This window comes from Pristis pectinata, chromosome 39 (assembly GCF_009764475.1).
Source record: "Pristis pectinata isolate sPriPec2 chromosome 39, sPriPec2.1.pri, whole genome shotgun sequence".
Taxonomy (NCBI): Eukaryota; Metazoa; Chordata; class Chondrichthyes; order Rhinopristiformes; family Pristidae; genus Pristis; species Pristis pectinata.
This window is the reverse complement of record NC_067442.1, coordinates 5,812,114-5,827,893: the sequence shown is the minus strand read 5'-3', so window position 1 is coordinate 5,827,893 and position 15,780 is coordinate 5,812,114. Positions and strand designations below refer to the sequence as shown.

At 46.5% G+C, this 15,780-nt stretch overlaps 1 protein-coding gene across 1 annotated transcript in view; it reads left to right on the top strand.

The window, feature by feature from the left end:
* The window catches only part of LOC127587184 (uncharacterized), a 46,753-nt gene extending 31,958 nt beyond the window's left edge, over nt 1-14,795 (top strand). Inside the window, exons 4-6 of the mRNA XM_052045377.1 lie at nt 4,911-5,027; nt 12,726-12,742; nt 14,619-14,795. Of these exons, the coding sequence (XP_051901337.1) occupies nt 4,911-5,027; nt 12,726-12,742; nt 14,619-14,795 (311 nt within the window). The remainder of the gene's footprint in view (nt 1-4,910; nt 5,028-12,725; nt 12,743-14,618) is intronic.
* Nucleotides 14,796-15,780: the final 985 nt, after the last annotated feature.

Genomic DNA, 15,780 nt, shown 5'->3' with positions numbered 1-15,780 from the left:
GGCTTGTATCCGTGCTATATTGCTATATGACTCCATTTAGTCCGATAACCTTTCATACTTGGAGTTTGGAAACCTGGGGCATTCTTTCTTTGGGTCCTCCCTATATGGAAATTACCTGGTTCTGTTTCAGATTTCCAAATGTCCAAGATCTAGGGTAGACACATGTTCCGCACAGCTTTGTGGGCCGAAGGTCCTGAATTGTGCTGTAATTGTTCTCTGTTGTATGTTCTATCTGCATTTGTGTCTTGGCTTTTGAAAAGTGTTTAAATTCTTAGCACCCATGACTCAGCTCTTAAAAAAGTAACTTGCTGCAAACTTAAGTTGTGGCTTTTTGTTTCCCTGTAGCCAAGTCCGGTTGCGGTGTACAGGCGATTGCAAAACAAATGAAACATTTTTCGCTTGACATGCAGACGTCCTGTTTACTTCTGAATGACGGACACGTAGAAGGTTAGAACTAAGAGAAAAGGGTGGCCATTTTAGCTATTGAGTTTTCCCCTTCCATTTATTAGGATCATGGATGATCCTCCGCCTAAATACAATATACTGTACCTGCGCTCTGCTCATATCCACTGGTGCATACTGCTGTCCAGAAATGTTTCTATCTTTTTTCTTGAAAATTGTCAACAACTAATCGCCTGCAGCCTTGTGGTTAGTTACTTCTACAGCTTCGCCATACTCTGACTAAAAGCATTTTATGTAATCTCAGTCCTAAATCACTTGTTTTGTAAGCTGAGGATGCGGCCACTCGTTCCAAACACCCCAACCCCATCAACCAAGGGAATCATCCTGCCTACAACCAGTCTGACGAGCTCCATCACTCTTCCATATGTTTCTCATTCTTATAAACTCCAGTGCAAACTGGTCTAATAGCTCCTCAACCTCCCGATACGCCATTTCAGGAATTGGTCAGGAGAAATTTCACTGCATTCCTTCCATGACAAATATATCCCCCCCCCCCTTACATAGGGAGACCTACACTACACAAACCAGTCCACCTGTGGTTTCACCAAGGACATGTACAGTATAACTGTGGCAAAACATCTTTGCTCCTGTACGCTGACCCTTTTGCAATGAAATCCAGCAAACCACTTGCTTTCCTAACTGCCATTGGTATTGGGATTGGTTTATTATTGTCACTTGTACGAGGTAGAGTGAAAATCTTGTCTTGCAAACTGATCGTACAGATCAATTCATTACACAGTGAAGATACATAGAGTCAGTACAGAGTGCCTTGAGGTAGTACAGGTAAAAACAATAACAGAGTACAGAGTAAAGTGTCACAGCTACGGGGGACTGCATTGCAGGTAGACAATAAGGTTCAAGGTAATAACAAGGTAGATTGTGAGGTCATCTCATATAAGTGAACCGTTCAGTAGTCTTATCACAGTGGGGTAGAAGCTGTCCTTGAGCCTGGTGGTACGTGCCATCAGGCTCCTGTATCTTCTGCCTGATGGGAGAGGGGAGAAGAGAGAATGACCAGGGTGGGTGGTGTCTTTGATTACGCTGGCTGTTTCACCAAGGCAGCGAGAGGTGGAGACAGAATCCACAGAGGGGAGGCTGGTGTCCGTGACGCGCTGGGCTGTGTCCACAACTCTTTGCAGTTTCTTGCGGTCCTGGGCAGAGCAGTTGCCGTACCAAGCCGTGATGCATCCAGATAGGATGCTTTCTTTCACTGCTTCCCTCATTTGCATGTTTGCTTTCAGAGACCGGTGGGCAAGGACACTCTGGTGAGGAAATAAAATGAGGGTATACATCAAGTATACGCAGCTGGGATCAAGCGCATCCCTTGGGAAGTAAAAGGGACGTTGGAATAGACTTAAGAGAGAAATCAGGAGGGCAAAAATAGGAGAGGAGATAGTTTTGTCAGACAAGGTAAATGGGAATCCTGAGAGATTCTGTAAGTATATTAAGCGCTGAAGGGTAAAGAGAGACTAGGATCCCTTAAGGATCAGCATGGTGGTCTATGTGGAGAACCACAGGAGATGGGCGCCGATTTAAATGAATATATGTCGACCATATTTCCGGTGGAGAAGGTCAAGGCAGCTAGAGGATTCAGGGAAGGCAGCAACATATCTTGCAACATGTTCACCTCACGAAAAAGGAGGTGCTGTATGTCTTAAGTGGATAAAGGTAGATAAATGGCCGGGGCCTGATCGTGGATCCTACGACATTATGGGAAACCGAAGAGAGAAATTGGTGGGGCTTTTTTTTTGCTTTTCGCAATTTTTTTTAAATCTTTGAATGACTGTCACATAGAAGGTTAGAACATAAGGGAAACGGTAAGCCATTTTAGTCATTGAGACTGCCCCTACATTTATTAGATCCAAATTTTGCATTTTAATTTTGCCTCCTTGCTAGCTCCGGGTGAGGTACCAGAAGACTGGAGGGTGGCTAAAGTTGTGCTTTATTTAAGAAGGGCTGCAAGGACAAGCCAGGGAACTACAGGCCGGTGAGCCTGACATCAGTGGTGGGAAAGTTACTGGAAGGGATTCTGAGAGACGGGATCGACCAGTCTCTGGAAAGGCAAGACTGATTAAGAGGAGTCAGCGTGGCCTTGTGCGTGGGAAATCGTGTCTAAGGAATTTGACTGTGTTTTTTGAAGACGTCGCCACGAGGATAGATGAGGGAAGACGTTGTCCACATGGATTTTAGCAAGGCCTTTGACAAGGCGCGGTATGGTAAGCTAGTCAGGAGGGTTAGATGACACGAGATCCAGCCTGAGCTGGCCAATTGGTTATAAAATTGTCTTGGTGGTAGGAGTCAGAGGGCGGTAGTGGAGTGGTGTTTCTCAGACTGGAGGCCTGTGACCAGTGGTGTATCGCAGTGATCGGTGCTGGGACCCGCTTTGCTTGTCACCTATATCAACAATTTGGATAAGAATGCAAGTGACGTGGTCAGTGAGTCTGCGGAGGATACCGAAATCGTGATGTATTGGACAGTGAAGAGGGTTATCGAAGGTTAAAACAGGATCTGGATGAACTGGCGTCAAGTCTCACGCCAGGACAGGAGGTACACAGGACCTAGCAGGGTCCTGGACAGTGCCACAGACAAGGGAGACGGAGCTACAGGTACATAGTTCACTGAAAGTGGGGATACAGGGAGACAGGATGGTCAAGAAGGCGTTTGGGGTGCTTGCCTTTATCAGTCATGGCACTGAGTAGGGACATCGTCGCTCACAGTAAAAGCCCACCGGCTCTGGAATAGCTATGTTTCGAGTTGGTGCATGACTCCTATCGAATGCACAGCCTGTAATTACAAGCGTCGGATATCAATGATATGGAGGGAAATGTACGTGGGCTTATTAATAAGTTTGCAGACGACGGGAAAATTGATGAAGTTATGGACAGTAAGAAAGGTTGTCAAAGAATGAATCAAGATATATACCAGATCGAAATGTGGACAGAAAAATGGCAGATGGAAGCGTTTAATCCGGACAAGTGTGAGGTGTTGCACGTTGGGAGGTCAAATGTAATGGCAGGACCCTTGGGAACATTGATGTACAGAGGGGTCGTGGGGTGAAAATCATTAGCTCCTTGAAAGGAGTCAACACAAGTAGTTAGGGTGATAAATAAGGAGTATGACGTACATGGCTTCATAGGTAGGGGTGCTGAGTTTAAAATTTGGAAAGCCGTTTTGAGCTGTTTCAAACTTTGGTTCGGCCTTCTTTGGGGTGCTGTGTGCAGTACTGGTCGCCGCAGTACAGGAAGGAGGTGGAGGCTTTGGGGGCAGTGCAGAGGAGGTTCACCAGAATGTAGCTTAGATTGGAGAGTATCAGTTATAAGGGGAGGGTGGAGAAACTTGGATTGTTTTCTCTGGAGCGTCGGGGGCTGATAGAAGATATAAAATTATGAGGGGCATAGATAGGGCAGAGAGACAAAGTCTTTTTCCCAGTGTGGGAATGTCAAATACTCGCTTTAAGGCGAGAGAGGGAAATTTTAAAGGGAGATTTATGAGGCAAGTTTTTTTTACACAGTGTGGTAGGTGCCTGGGACATGCTGCCACGGGAAGTTGTGGAAGTAGATAAGACAATAACATTTAAGCGGCATTTTGACGGGCATGGACGGATGCAGACCATGTACAGGCAGTTGACATTAATCTAGATGAGCATCATGGTCAGATGGTCATACACCATGGGCCGTAGAGCCTATTCCATTGCTGCTCCATGTTCCATGTTCGCTTTAATGTTTAAATCCCCATGTGAAACAAGGCGATTTACCGTGACAGATATACCAAAATAAGGCAATATCACGCGGAGTTGGTGGGCAGCGCCCTGTGCACTTGGTACTCAAATGAAGACTGCAGGTTACAACTTTATGAAACATCAGCCAGGCCACAACTGGAGTACTGCATGCACCTCTGGTTGTCCTACAATGGGAAGGAATTTATTACACTGGAGGCGACGCAGAGGAGATACACTGGGATGTTGCCTGGATTGGAGCATTTCAGTATTCAGGAGAGATTGGATGGACTGGGTTCGCATCTCCAGGAGCCGAGGAGGCTGAGGGGCGACCTGATAGATGCATACAACATTATGAAGTGGATGGATGGGGTCGATAGTGAGAATCGATTCCCCCACCCCAATCGGATGGGGATTTCCAAGGCAAGTTGAGAGACTGAGATAGGATCTGAGGGGGAAACACTTTCACAAAAGACAGTGGTTGGAATATGGGACCCACCGCCCTAGGAGGTGACGGAGGCAGGTATCTCCACAACGTTTAAAAGGAATCTAGACAAGCATTTGAATGACCATGACAGAGCAGGCTACGGACCTAATGGATACCAATGGGGTCAGCATAGGCAGGAGCGGACGTGGCGGGAGGGCGGGACCTGTTTGTGTGCTGTGTGACTCTGTGACTCTGTGATTTCGGGAAGTGGAAGGCCGATTGTAATCTGTGATTATCACTTTATAGCTTCGAACCATTCATCTCCAGCATCCCTGATAGTTTCCGTTCTACTGGGAACGCTAGGCATCATGCTGGTCATTGTCCTCATCGGTTTCTTCATCAGGAATAAATGCGTATCGACAGGTAAGTGTTCAAACACTCGGGTATGATGCCATAGTTAATTGATCTACATTTCTTCGCTTGGAAGTTCACCTCCTGATAGCGAATGGGAAGCAAGTTTAATAATGCAGCGTTCCGGTTAGGCTACATTTAGAGTATAGCGTGCAATTCCGATCACCTCATGTAGGAACCATGTCGAGGCTTCAGATAAAGGGTGCAGAGGAGGTTTACTGGGATGCTGCCTGGATTAGAGGGCATGTGCTATCAGGAGAGGGTTACAAACTTGGGCTCTATTCTCTGGAGCGGCGGAGGCTGAGGGGTGATCTGTTGGAAGTGAATCAAATTATGAGGGGCATAGATAGGGTGGACAAGCAATATCTTTTTTCCCATTATTGAGCAATCCAATACCAGAGGGCGTGCATTCAAGATGAAAGGGGGTAGGTTCAGAAGAGACGTGCGGGGTAAGTTTTTTTTTACTCTTGAGTGGAGGATGCGTGGAATGCGTTGCCTGATAGGGTGGTGGAGGCAATTTCATTGGGGGCTTTTAAGAGCGGCTTGGATGGGCACATGAATGAGAGGAAAAAGGAGGGATATGGGCATTCTGTAGGTAAGAGGGATTAGCTACGTTGGCACAAGGTTGTGGGCCGAAGGGTCTGTTCTGTGCTGTACTATTCTATGTTCTAACGCAGTACTAATTGCAGACTCCCCACGACCCACATCCCAACAGAAGGACTGCTCTGTACCAGATAACATGGGGACGTTGCAACCGTTTACTTATCCAAGTAAACGGTGACGATTCTGTGCGACCCACATTTGGTCCATATCCCTCTAAACCTCTCCTATCCACATGCAAATGTCTTTTAAATGTACTACTGTACCTATCTCAACGACTTTCTCTGGCAACCTGTTCCATCTACCCACCACCCTCTGCGTGAAGAAGTTGCTCCTCAGGTCCCTTTTAAATCTTTCTCCTCTGACCTTAAACCTATGCCCTCTAGTTTTCACTTCCCCTTCCCTGGAAAAAGACTGTGTGCGTTCACCCTATCTATACCCCTCATGATTTTATAGACCTCTATAAGGTCACCCCTCAATCCTCTTATGTTACAAGGAATGAAGTCCTAGCCTGCACAACCTTTCCCTACAACCAAGGCCCTCAAGCGCTGGCAACATGATGGTAAATCTTCTCTGCGCTCTTTCCAGTTTAATGACGTCCTTCCTACAATTTGGCGGTCTCCCCAAAGTCTTGTACAAGTGCAACATTACGTCCCAACCCCTATACTCAGTGCCCCGATTGATGAAGGCCAGCGTGCCGAACGCCTTTTTCGTCACCCCGTCAACCTGTGATTTCGCTTTCAGGGAACCTATGTACTTGTACTGCTAGGTCACTCTGTTCCACAACATTCCCCAAGGCCCGAACACTCACTGTATAAGTCAGATCCTGGTTTGACATCCCAAAGTGCACACTTCACACTTATCCGAATTGTACGTCATTTGCCAGTCTTAACCCACTTACGTAGCTGATGAAGACCCCCCCCCGTAACGTTCGATAACCTTCTTCACTGTCCACGATACAACCTGAGTATCATCCTCAGACTTACTAACCATGCCTTATGCGTTCACAGCCCAATCGTTTATATAAATAACGAACAACCAGAGTCCCAGCACCGATCCCTGTGCCACACCACTCGTCACAGGCCTCCAGTCCGAGAAACGACCTTCGACCACCACCCTCTGCTTCCTACCATCGAGTAATTACGAATCCAATTGGCTATCTCTCCCTGGATCTAACCTCCAGGGTAGCCTGTCATGTGGGACCTTGTCAAATTCCTTGATAAAGGCCATATAGACAACCTCCACTGCCCTACTTTCATCTGTCTAACATAGAATATAGACAATAGAACAGTACAGCACAGGAACAGGCCTTTCGGCCCACGATGTTGTGCCGAACTAATTAAACAAGTAATCAAATGCCCAACTAAATTAATCCCTTCTGTTTATTCCAACTAAATTAATCCCTTCTCCATATCGCTCTGTTTACTGCACAGCCATGTGCCTCTCTAAGAGCCCCTTGAACGCCTCTATCGTATCTGCCTCCACCACCAGCCCTGGCAGCACATTGCAGGCACTAACCGCTCTCTGTACACATGTCCTATGAACTTACCCCTTCTCACTTTAAATGCATGCCCTCTGGAATTAAACGTTTCACCCTGGGAAAAAGATACTGACTGTTTACGCTATCTATGCCTTTCATAATGTTATAAACCTCTATCAGATCTCTCCGCAGCCTCCATCTCTCCAGAAAAACAAGCTTTTCCAACCTCTCCTTGTAGCACATACCCCCTAATCCAGGCAGTATCATGGTGAACCTTTTCTGCACCCTGTCCAAAGTCTCGACATCCTTCCTGTAATAGGGCGACTGCAATTGAATGCAACACTCAAGATGCGGCCTAACTAGTGTTTTATAAAGCTGCAACACAACTTCCTGACTCTTGAACTCAGTTCCGCCACTAATAAAAGCAAGAAAGCCGTACACCTTCTTTACCACCCTAGCAACCTGTGTAGCCACTTCCAGGGAGCTGTGGACGTGGACCCAAAATCCCTCTGCACATCAACACTGTTGAAGGTCTTGCCATTAACAACACACTGTCCCTTTACATTTGATCTCCCAAAATGCAACACTTCATATTTGACCGAGTTAGTTCTCTTTGAAAAACTCTGACTATCTCTAATTAGACCTTGCCTATCCAAATGTCGGATAGATCCTGTCCCTCAGAAACCTCTCCAGTAAGTTACCCAACACCGATGTCAGGCCTAGTTCCCTGGTTTACCTTTGCTTCCCTTACAACATGGAACATAGAACAGTACAGCACAAAACAGGCCCTTCGGCCTACAATGTTGTGCTGACATAGCTAATCCCTCCTACCTACAGAATGCCCATATCCCTCCATTTTCCTCTCATTTATGTGCCCATCCAAGCCCCTCATAAAAGCCCCTAATGAATTTGCCTCCACCACCCTATCAGGCAACGCAATCCAGGCATCCACCACTCACCAGGATCATTGGTGCCCTCTCCCCTTTTTGATGGAGATCTATCAGCAACGCTGCGTTCGCAGAGTTACGGCCATTATTAAGGACTTTCATCACCTTTCTCACAACCTGCTTTCCCTCCTGCCGTTGGGTAAGAGGTATAGGAGTATCTTCTTTAGATCTAGTAGGATGCTGAACAGCTTTTTCCCACAAGCAGTCAGGATCATAAATGGACTGTGTCCCTTCCATTTCCACTGACAAGCTCTCCCTCCACACACACGTACATACTCATATCAATACAAAAACAGTTTGATAGTTAGTTACCTGATACGTTGAACTTCATCTCGAACTGAATAAGCACTTATTAATACATAAACGCACTTTAACAGGTATGAATATGTGGTGTTGATATGTTTTTAGTTTTGTTTTAGAGATGTTTTATAGACTATTTTAGATATTTATCACTGTTCTTTTTGTTGCACTGATATGAGCTGGTGAGAAACAGTATTTTGGTTTTTTGTGTGTATGTAAATACTCGGATAAATGACAATAAAGTAAATCTTGAGAATTTTGACAATCTCTGAGTAAACAACTTACCCCTCACGTCTCTTCTGAACCTACCCCCCTCACCTTAAATGCATGCCCTCTGGTATTGGATCGCTCAATAATGGGGAAAAGATATTGTTTGTCCACCCTATCTATGCTCCTCATAGTTTGGAACACTTCCCACAAGGTCCGAGGATCCATTGGGTCAGGCCCTAAGGATGTATCCAACTTAATGCACTTCAAGACCGCCAGTATCTCCTCGCTGGTAATTAGAATGTGGTCTAAGACACCGACGCAAATTTCTTTAACATCAAGGCCACCAGTATCTCCATTTTCTCCACCGTAAAAAATGATGGCAAACATCCATTAAATATCTTTCCCACCTCCTGTGGCTCCAAACATAGTCGGCCATGCTGACCTTTAAGGGAACATTTACACAAAAAGTGCTGGAGGAACTCAGCAGGTCAGGCAGCATCCGTGAAGGGAAATAAGCAGTCAACGCTTTGGGCCTAGACACTTCATCATGACCCGGAGAGGAAGGCGGCAGAAGCCAGAATAAGAAGGTGGGGGGAGGGGACGCAGGCAGGGGGTAGGTGGAAAGGGGATAGTAGGTGCGTGGGGGAGGGGGAGAAGATGGAATAAGCTGAGAGTTGATAGGTAGAGGAGGCAAAGGGCTTAAGGAGGAGGAGGAATCCGGTAGGAGAGGACAATCGACCATGGAGTAAAGGATGAGGAGGGTAGAAGAGGAGATTGGCGGGTCATCAGGGCGGGGGAAGGGAGCCATGGGAATAAGGGGAGACAAACGAAAGGGGGGAAGAAAACGAAGGGCAGGGGTTACCAGACATTAGAGAAATCGATGTTGAGGCCATCAGGTTGGAGACTCCCAAGGCGGAATATGAGGTGTTGTTCCTTCAACCTGCGCCTGGCCTCAACATGGCAGTAGACAGGGCCGTGGATAGACATGTCAGTATGGGAGTGGGATGTGGAATTGAAGTGGGTGGAGACCGGGAAGTCCTGGCTGCTGCAGCGGGAACATATTCGTTCCCTGGTCACCCGTTTACTCTCAATATAGCAACAGAATCTCTTGGGATTTTCCTTAACCCTGCCTGACAGGTCCATCTCACGCCCTCATTTTACCCTCCTGATGTCCCTCTTAAGTGTACTTCTACAATTCTTACAGTTACCAAAAGATTCGCTCATTCCCGCTTGCCTAAAGCAAACATACGCCTTCTTTTTTTAACTGCCCAGAGCCTCAATATCTCTAATTAGCCAGGGTTCCCAGAACCTGCCTGCCCTGCTCTTCACCCCAGCAGCAACATGCTGCCCCTGGACTCATTTCAAAGCCTCCAACTTGCCGGTGGTTCCTTACCAGCAGTCTCACGCTATCGACCTCTGCAAGACCCCGCCTAATGCCTCCAAAATTGGCCCTGATTCAGTTTAGGACCTTAACCTGTGGACTCCTCCTATACTTCTCCATAACTATTTTACAACCAATAAATTTATGGTCACTGGACCCAAAATGTTCCCCGACTGATACTTCAGTAATTAGCACCACCTAGCTCCCTAAGAGGGGGTCCAGTATTGTGTTGTCTCTAGTGGGGCCCTCTATATATTGACTGAGGAAAAATTATTGGACAATTTTAACAAATTCGACCCTGTTCAAGCCCTTTGCACTAGGGGTGGAACAGTCAATTTTAGGGAAGTTCATATCTCCGACTGATACCACCCTATCACTCTTACAACTATCTGCAATCCATCTACATATCTGCTCCTCTTCCATTTTCAAAGTTCTACCTATGTGGCCTCACGAGGAATATCTTCTCTAAGCACTTGTGTTATCAACAAGGCAACTCTCCCGCCTGTCATACATGTACGTCTGTCACGCCTCTATCATCTGTATCCTGGGACATTAAGCTGCCAGTCCTGACCTTCTGGGATGTAAGATCTGATAGAATTAAAAAAAGTGCGGAACAATTCACACAAAAAAGGCAGTTTATGAAGCAAAATTCAACTCCGGTAAAACGATGGCAGTGAGAAATTATTGCCCAGGATTTTTATACAGAGATCGAGATAACATTCGAGTGATCACTTCTACTTTCCAACTAGCCAAGCCCATCGTTCCACTGGGATATTTCATTAAGTAGTGTGTTGGCCAAGACCCTGGAGTCCATTTACCGTTCCTGCCGCTAACTTTAACTCCAATTTACTGTAATTGACTACTTTCGGGAGGTAGGAAGTCTAAGACAAATTTACATAATGATCAGTTAATTAGACACAATGAGGTCTGGGTCCCATAAGAAAAGAACGCTGCTCTCTCTCTCTCTCCCCCCCCCCATCTCTCTATCTATGTGTCTGTCTGTCTGCTTCGCTCTCTCTCTCTCGCTCGCTCGCTCTCTCTGTCGCTCTCTCTCTCGCTGTTATCTTGTTCTGCAGAAAAGCTGGCATTCAACCAGCTGAAAGACAAATATGAACCTACTCTTGTATCTACAGCAACTGTTCTTGATAAACGATTTCCTGACAGCCTTGGTGTTTTGCATCGTAGCACATAAGCAGTAGGGTTGTGTTTTGAGAGCCAGCTTTTCTGCAGAACAAGATAACAGCCAACCGCAAGTCGCTGATGCAATCGGCGTCAGTTCTTTTAATTACTTATCACAGTGCAAATAGAAACCATAGGAACTAAGGGAAGAGAAACATGTTAGGTAAGTCAGTGCACTGGTTGTTGCCAGCAGAGGTCCCAGTACGAATCCCTGCAGAATACCGCTAGTCACAGACCTCCAGATAAAATGAGTCCCATAGAAAACTGCCCTGTCTTCTATGGGAAAATAAACTCTGACTCCAAACTGCCAAGTCCCATGCATCTTAATCTTTTGGATAAGCCTCCCATGAGGGACCTTGTCGAATGCTTTATTTAAATCTATGTACTCAACATCCACACCTCTACTTTCATCAATCACCCTCGTCATCTCCTCGAAAAATTCAGTTAAGTTAGTGAGACCTGCCCCGCACAAGGCATGCTGACTATCCCTAATCAGTCCATAATTTTCCAAATGCTCATAAATCCTATCTCTAAGAATCCTCATCAATCACTTCCCTACAACTGACGTGAGACTCACTGGTCTAAGGTTTCCAGATAGATTTTGCATTTTCAGGGTAAAGATTCATGCAGATATTGGTATTGGTATTGGTTTATTATTGTCACTTGTACTGAGGTACAATGAAAAACTTCGTTCCTACCGATTGGTCAGGTCAATTCATTACACAGTGCAGTTACATTGAGTTAGTACAGAGTGCATTGAGGTAGTACAGGTAAAAACAATAACAGTACAGGGTAAAGTGTCACAGCTACAGAGGAAGTGCAGTGCAGGTAGGCAATAAGGTGCAAGGTCACAATAAGATGGATTATGAGGTCAAGAGTCCATCTCATCGTATAAGGGAACCGTTCAATAGTCTTATCCCAGTGGGGTAGAAGCTGCCCTTGAGCCTGGGGGTCCGTGCCCTCGGGCTCCTGTATCTTCTGCCCGATGGAAGAGAGAACATTTTGTCTTGCGGTACATTTAACGATTCCCATAAGTTCAGCCCAGTGTTTTCTGTGTGAGAACAGAAAATACGCTGTTCTAACCCCAACGAGCGCAGGACCAATTCTGGTATCATTTGCTTTGGTTTGCAGACTTCAGCGTTTCCGCTTCCTAGTACGAAAACCAGAATTATGCACAATATTCCAAGTGTGAATTCTCAGGGATATGTGCAGTGTTTGATGTATGGCTTCACTGCTTCTGAGTTCTTTTTCGTCCAGTATATATATCAATATATCACATTTATTGTGTGTGTGTGTCTGCGGGGGGGGGGGGGGTGTACATGATAGAAAATACTGTAAACACTGAGCAAGTCAGACAACATCTGTGGAAATAGAAACAGTTAACGCTTCCGATTTCTCGCCCCGCAGCAGCTGCCTTGTCCTCCTGAGTGTTTCCTGCATGTTCAGGTTTTACCTCAGAATTCCAACATCTGCAGTTTTGATTCGGAATACGTTCGGCTTTTCTGTTTATATTTTGGCGAGCTGCAATATTCAGAACTTTACTTGGCTTGTTACTAACTTCCATTACAATGATCAATGCTTCTTACACCTACTTTCTTTTTTTATAAATATAGATTCAGTCACGATTCAGGTAAGATTTTTTTCTTCAATTATACACTGATACCAGTAAAACATTTAGGTGATACAACAATGATGCAAGCAGAATGTTGAAGAAAGTTGGGCGGAAGATATACTATTGAATAAAGGTGCCAGTAAAATTCTTGGGAGTCTGTAATATACTTAGCAAGATTACGCTGAGCAATAGCTTGTCTTCCCCGCTAATAAAACTCGTGTACAAGTTCACAACCAGAATATTTTAATGGTTGGTCAATGAAGACTCTGGACGACATTTTCTCTCCTCTTCTCCCTCTGTCTCTTACCTCTTTTTCTCCTCTCTTTCTCCCTCGCCTCACTCTATCCCTCCACTGTTCTATCTTTCTCCCGCTCTTTCCCCTTCCTGCTTCTTGTCCCTCCTCTTTCTCTCCTCCCTCCCTCTCTATCCACCTCTCTATCCCTCTCCCTCGCCAGTCCTCCTCTCTCCTTTTGCTCTTACTCTCCCTTTTCCCTCCCTCTCTTACTCGCTGTCTCTATCCCTCCCCCCCTCTCTCTCCTCTCTCTCACGCACACACTCACACACACACCCGCACACACTCACACACACACCCGCACACACTCACACACACTCACAAACATACAAACACACATTCTCTCACACACACTCTCTGTCTCACGCACACACATTCACAGACACATTCACTCACACACGCACTCTCTCACACATACACTCACACAATTTATCTCTCACACACACACAAACACGCAGACACACACACACACACACACACACACACAGACGGCTAATCGGCTAATGACCAACTTAACCAAGGGTCATTTACGTAATTTCATATTTTTACAAAAGATTTCAGGGCATTACCGAGTACATTTTAAATTATTAATGCTTACCTTAAAAAATGTCTCCTATTGGTCGGCGTTACCGACCAACCGGGGCAGCACGGTAGCGTAGAGGTTAGTGCAACACTATTACAGCACTAGCGATCGGTGTTCGATTCCCGTCGCTGTCTGTAAGGAGTTTGTACGTTGTCCCCGTCTCTGCGTGGGTTTCCTCCGGGTGCTCCGGTTTCCTCACACGTTGCAAAGATGTACAGGTAGGTTAATTTGGGTTTAAAATGGACGGCGCGGACTGGTTGGGCCGGAAGGGCCTGTTACCACGCTGTAAATATAATTTAATTTGGTCAGAGCAGATCCCTTCTCCCCTTCTCCTCCTCCCCTTACTCTCTCTTTAGTTTTTTAGTACGTTCTATCCATGTCCCCCCCCCCCAAACTTACAGAGAAATCAGACCATGACCATTAGTAATATGGGGGGGGGCGGGGGAGAGACGGGGAAGGAGAAAGCGGGTACATAGAGAAGTGCGAGGGGATGTGAGGGGGAGAGGAAGGAAGGGGTGAGAAGGGGAGACAGAGGGAGGGAGTAATGAGAGCTGGGGGGCATAGAGGGAGGGGAGAGAGGACGAGAGGAACCAGAGAAACGAGGAGAGGGAATGGGGAAAGGAGGGCGAGGGTGGGGACAGAGGGTGAGCGGGACAGAGAGCGAGAAGAGCAATGAGAGAGATCCGCAAGTGATGCGATAACGGAGAGTGGGAAAGGGGGAAGATAAAGAGGGTAGAAATGGGGAGAAATCGGGGAGACGGGGGACAGAGGGGACAAACAAAATTTAACGAACTGATCCGTGGATGGGATGGCCTGTTCTATTTAGTGAAGCTTTGTAATTGAATAGTATCCCGTTGCTAGTTCAAGTCCGAAAGAGTCTGGTGCTGAAATTGCACACTGCCTATGTAAGTAGCAACTGGAGGCGCTCATAACACACCCGCTAACAAAAGTATTTGATTTAAATATTTATCTTCACATGGCGGAGGTAGAGAATATTGAATCCACCTCCTCTTCTGCAGGCGGAGGCGGGGGTGGAGGTGGAGGCGGAGGCGGGGTCAGAGGCGGAGGAGGAGGCGGAGGATAATCAGGTCGCCTACGCAACGATTAACCTGAATGCGGTGACCGAAACCCAGACGAGAGCCACGCCATCTGCAGAGAACACCATCTACGCGGAGGTCAAAGCAAGCCAATTGTAGCCGGACACAAATGAGATTTCGGCTTAATCGCTTATCCGAGATATTTCCATGTGGGGTTTAACGCTGCTTCACTGTCCCCTCAGGCAGACACAAAGAAATCTTCCCGGATGTTCATTCCGAGAGCTGCAGTTGCAAAGCCGCCCTCAACAACGCGATTGAAGTATTTTATTGATCATTTATTGGACATTTTCCCTCCAATGTGCGCACGTTTGAAAGCAGTTCATTGGCTGCTTTTTGTCGGTCCTCTCTGCTGCTTTCCAAAGGGAGGTCAGCGTTGTCCTTACCTCTGGTGCTGTCCTGCTCCTGTCAACACAGATCATTCCCTCGCTGCATAACAACCGGGTTGGCGCGTTTGCGAAAACAATATTAGGCCCCCTTCTCAACCGTGGACCACTCCTGGTGGGTCCCCGGAGGCGCAGTGGGGTCACAGAGCTTGGCACACTCCCGCTGGCCTTGTCGGTCTGCTAAGTAAGTTAAGCGCCTATGATTGAAGTGCAGGAACGTCCCCGTGGGAAAGGCGGAGCGGAGGGGTCTACCATGCTGAAGATTCAATTCAGAGTTCCATCAATCACTGGACATCGGCACTTTCCCACGAAAACTCGCTACTTCCAACCTTGTCCAATTGCCTTCGGAAGTGACAACCTGTTTCTTAACCCGACAATCCTCCCGTTGATTCTCTCAGCCATTATATGAGGGATCGTTTCTCTATTTGTTGTAGCTAAACCCAGCGTGAAATTTAATCCCCTTATCACGCTTCCTCTTCAAATGCAGAGTTCTGAAAATATCCATTACAACTGCCTGACATGCGACGATTGGAAGCGGTCGCAACGGAAAATAAAATGATAGCCGGAGAATAATGGGCGGTGATAAGTTGGTAGAATTTCCCTGGGCACTATGATGTCATCCTGTTCCTTCTGTCTGGCAGGAATGGAACTCCGATAATCCGGCACTCCTGGACTTTGGTGGTGCTGGGCTGCCTGGTTCT